The sequence below is a fragment of the Musca vetustissima genome, unplaced genomic scaffold (assembly GCF_032173495.1).
Source record: "Musca vetustissima isolate MV318-11 ecotype Yass unplaced genomic scaffold, APGP_CSIRO_Mvet_v1 utg29098, whole genome shotgun sequence".
NCBI lineage: Eukaryota > Metazoa > Arthropoda > Insecta > Diptera > Muscidae > Musca > Musca vetustissima.
In genome coordinates this window covers 1,355-6,260 of record NW_026882895.1, presented here as the reverse complement: position 1 = coordinate 6,260, position 4,906 = coordinate 1,355, and the positions used below count along the sequence as shown (strand labels likewise).

The 4,906-nt window shown below is 33.8% G+C and overlaps 1 protein-coding gene across 1 annotated transcript; it reads left to right on the top strand.

The window, feature by feature from the left end:
* Positions 1-2,306: 2,306 nt before the first annotated feature.
* Positions 2,307-2,933, top strand: LOC133329607 (uncharacterized). Its single transcript, XM_061538080.1, has one exon. It carries the CDS (start codon positions 2,307-2,309, stop codon positions 2,931-2,933), a length of 627 nt encoding a protein of 208 aa, XP_061394064.1.
* Positions 2,934-4,906: the final 1,973 nt, after the last annotated feature.

The following is a 4,906-nucleotide window of genomic DNA, read 5'->3' as shown; positions in this document are numbered from 1 at the left end:
AAACGATACCCCCTTTACTATGGTTTGCATTTGCGGCGGCGTAATTTATACTTCAGAGAAATGGAAGTTGATGAAAGAACAGTGTTTTGTGTGAAATGCAGTTATGTTAATTATATTATGAGATTTGAATTTATTAAATTGTAAATGGGCTTTTTAATAATTTGAAAAATAAATTCTTTGCTACCACAATATTTTATAATTTAGGGATATATATAAGAATAACAGCATTTATTTTTTATTTAAAACTCAAGAATTAGACAAGGCTTTCCTACATATAGGTACATTTTGCAGGGAGATCAACATTTGTGTCTATTTTTGATAAGGCTAGAATTTTGAAATTTCGTACTATAGGGTACGTGAAGTACTAATGTATAACATTAGTTGTAGGTCAACGGTTAGGCCTAGAATTCTAATGTTTTGAATTAGATTCAATATTATTGAACAAAGAGAAAATTCGGTACATTTTACAGTTTTCTTTGGCATAGGCGAAAATGCAAGCCAAGCGGCTATAATTGTGAATAGTGTTTATGGTTCCATATAGATTCCGTTTAGGAATTTTTGATGTTAAAGATGCACCTAGCACAGGTAGGTCGGTCGTCGAAAATGTCGATAGAATCAGAGAAATGGTCGAAGTTGGCCGGCATGTTAGCAGTCGTTACATCGCCCAGAAGCTAAAAATCTATCATAAAACTGTTTAAACCACTTACAATTGACCAAAATAGCCCAATTTATTTTTTGCAAATAGTGAGTAGGTGAGAGAGAGAGATAATCCAAAATAAGAAACTATTTTACATACCGATATTATGTAGGTACCGTTATATGAGCACTACCCTAAAAATGGGGCAAATATTGATAATTTTTAGTAACCAGTTAGAACCCAAAATATAAAATTACAGCTTATTAGGTTGAAGAATACCAAACAACCTAGGAGTAATTTTAAATCTCTATCTTCAATATTGCTATCTTGATTTCAACATGCAGACATGGCTAAGTCGACTATGAATATTTCGAGGTTTTGCAAACTAAATGATGAAAATTTCATTTTATTAATTTTTAGCACTTTTTTATATTTTTTTAATTTTTTAGAACTTTGTAGCATTTTTTCAATAAAATCTAGCACTTTTCCTCAATAAAGTTGTGGGAGATACCTGGAGGAGTGGAACGATTTGGGTGAATAAATTTATGATGTGTAAAATTTGCACCAAATACCCAGAAAGTTTTCAATGTAGGTGTTAATTTTGGTACGTTGTTCCGAGTAGTGTTTTCCAACTTCAGTGTACTTCTGGTGTTCGTTTTCCTACATATACAATCAGCTTGCAGATAATTTACAATGGCCTATGTAAGGTCACAAAAGTCACACACATACAGTAACACCTATGAAAGCTCCATCCACTTTATCAACGACGAAAACATTGACTTTTAACGGCGACTTCTATTGTAGCATAATTATTATTCACGCAAATATAAGTATTTCAGTTTCATCCATTGAGGGTGGCCTGCCATTGCATAGGCGTGTGTTGTGTTAGCTCATACGATCATTCACAATGGTGGCTACCCATTGTGGCGACTACATAAATACATATACACTGAGCCTTCGACTTACTGGTCCACACAGAGACTTCGGCCTAATGTTCAATACAGAGGCTTCGACTTACTTTCAACTGAAAATAGAAAACAAAAAAATGTTTAACATCTTAGTTTGACAAACCCTGTTTTTTTCGGTCGACTTTGCTGAGATCGACACTGCTACTTTAGGTGGGTATAATAAAATATATACCTTGGGCTTATACTTCGAAATTTTATAAATTTCTACCACATTTTATACCTTGGAAAACACTGTCCCATTCGAAAAGCCAACAACACTCTAACACTTCAAGAAAAATGTGTAAAAATGCAATGGAAAATAGATATTAACGCAACTAAATTATATTTAATCATAATAATGTTCAAATAAAGCAACAATAGAAGCATACTATTGCAACTGCACTTTAGTTATCAGATACAAATTGTTTTAGTTTTTTGTGTGGCTGCCTCTGTGTGGCAGAGACAATAAAACTGACTTGCAACATTGCCAAGATAATTAGTCGACATTGAACAGCCAACACTAAGCTCAAACATTGGAGTTGTAAGTGATATGCGTTCGCGTTTCCACCCCACAGCTGGACACCAACGTCCAGGACATTTTATGTGAAAAACGAAAACAGAAAAAAAATAAAATACAATTCATTATTTAACAGCAAAAAGTCCTTAAGTGATAAATAATAAAAAAAAACTACACACAAAAATTAACAAGCCAAAATATAAAAATGGCTTTTCATCGCCTGCCAACAATATCAGTGTTAGTGAGCATATTATGTTTACTCATCATACCTGCAATACAAGCGGAAATACGCAGTCGCCCCTCAAAAAGTGTTAGTGCAAAAAGTAATAGCATTCACGATGGCCATAACACACATAAATCGACGAGCAATAATCCAGCTGATGATGATAGCGCATCGAGTACGTCCAAGACAGGTTTTGCAGCATCCTCACAGCCGCGACCAGTAAATACGGATTTCGTCGATAAAATGTCTTGGAAATGTGCCAACAATGCCAGTTGTCTGTACAACATGGCCAGCGGTATTATCAATTCTTATCGTCGTGGTGAGACAGTCCATTTGGGATTCTTAGATTTGGTTAAATTGCCACCGTCCAAGAAGACCAAATCGAAATGGAATGCGACGGAAACCGGTCGTAGCATATCCACATTTGTTGATTTTATTAGTGGTAATGCTATACGGATACCGGTTGGTCCCATGGTCTTCAGTGTGCAACGTGATGAGGATGATGCCAACTACATTGAAATTGCTCTGCTAAAGAAGGCGACCAGTAGTTCAGGTATATTGTTGATTGTCTGTTTATTGGATGAAAAAGTAGAACAAGAAATTATGTGAAAAGTGTTACACTTTCATATGTAGACAAATGACAAGAGAAGAAGAAGAAAAACAGGAAATACGAAGTTAGTAAAGAATTCCACAGAGGGGATAATATGAATGTTTGTGCACATACACACAAATTAATTAAATTTGTTGTGATCCTTACTTGTTTAATATTAAAGCTAGTAAAAGAGGGAAATACCAAAATCTTAGAAGGCTACATTCTCGAATTCTTCGACAACCTATACCAACCATTACTGATATTAGTTGATTGATTGATTTACCAGCCCATTGAAAATCTTGAAAAATTAAAATCGAGAATGGGTGGGGTTCCCTTAAATGGAATTAAAAAGTAGAACTAGAACAAAAAACATTTTAATAGAAAATGTTTCCATGTCAAGAGTACCATACAAATCTCCATTCCTAGCAGTGTTGCCAAAACTTTGTTAAGAAAAAATTCTAGATTTTGTTTCAAAAATACGCTTGAAAGTGCTAAACATTTTAAAAAACTGCTAAAAATTAATAAAAAATCATTATACCCTCCTGCACAAGGATCCCCATTTACATAAAATCGAACGACAATATAATATATATGGTAGTTAAATCGGAACCGATTTTCACGAAACTAAGCACACACCATTCCAGACTCAATTCAGTACGCTATGCTATTCTGATGTTTTTATCTCCTGTTCTGTTACTGAAAAATTGTTTTCTCTTGTTCTTCGAGAATAAACACTATTCTGTTCGTATTATAAAATAGCACCCATTTAAAGGCCCCGACCAATTATTACCATTTCTCCTTACATACAACACTCAATATTGCTTTATTTTTTTTTTATTTTCAAGGTCATAACCACATTTTCCAACCTAATGGCTTTTATTTGCCATGGAAATGGAGCCAACATTTATTATTTTTGTAAGGAAATTTATTATTCGATAATAATCCAAAATATCAAATTAAAGCCCATTTGATTACGAAATATTGGGGCTTAACCAAGAGGTTGTCCGATATATCCCGTTTTCAATACCACACATCCTAGGAGTAGTAGCTCTATCTTCAATATTATTCCAACGTGAATTCAAACATTATTAAAATTGGAAAAAATCGTTCCCGTTTGATATTAGTTTGGAGAGAAATAAATCCATAATTTTTATATGACCTATAGGACTTTATTCAAAACGATTTGGAATATCCGATATGGACCGTTTTGTTGTATGAGTTGTTGTCATTTTAAAAATAACTTCATAATGCCTCTCTCATAGGAGTGCTGCTCTCAATTTGCAAAAAAAAAAAAAAAAAATTAGTAACCGATTTTCACAATCATCCCTAGATACCAATTTTTTAACATTAAAGACATTTGGAATGCAAGAAAAATATGATAATCGCTTGGTGCCAAGTCCGGACTGTATGGCGGATACATTTAACTTCCCATTCACAATTTTAGCCACTTGACTTGCATTTTCGCCTTTGTAAAAACTGTAAAATGTACCATTTTTAAAACCCTGTAGCTCAAAACTGAATGCATGAATGAAAAAAAACAGCAATATAATTTTTTACTGCGAAATGTCACCCTTGCAACGAAATTGTTTGATCGATAGTTTATGAGAAATCTATCAGTACAGCCATCTGCCGAAAAAATAATGGATTTCCTTTTCCCCAAACCTAATATAAATGGTGCACAAAACGCCCATGTTTGTCCAATTGAGTTTAGTTCGGCATTGAGTTTAGATTGGCATGTGTTTAGTTGAAATCGCTTCAGATTTATATATAAATTCAATATATATTTTCGTCAGATTTTATGTAAGCGATTCACCAAATACCCACTACTGTTGTTCGATTTAAATGAAGTTATGCATATCGTATTGAATTGAGTCCCTACGGTTTTAGATATATTTTCATCCGATTTGATAAAATTATGGACCAAATACCCAACGAGTGTTTGATTGAGACGGAAAGTACAGCGTACTGCAGTATGCTTTAAATCGGGTCA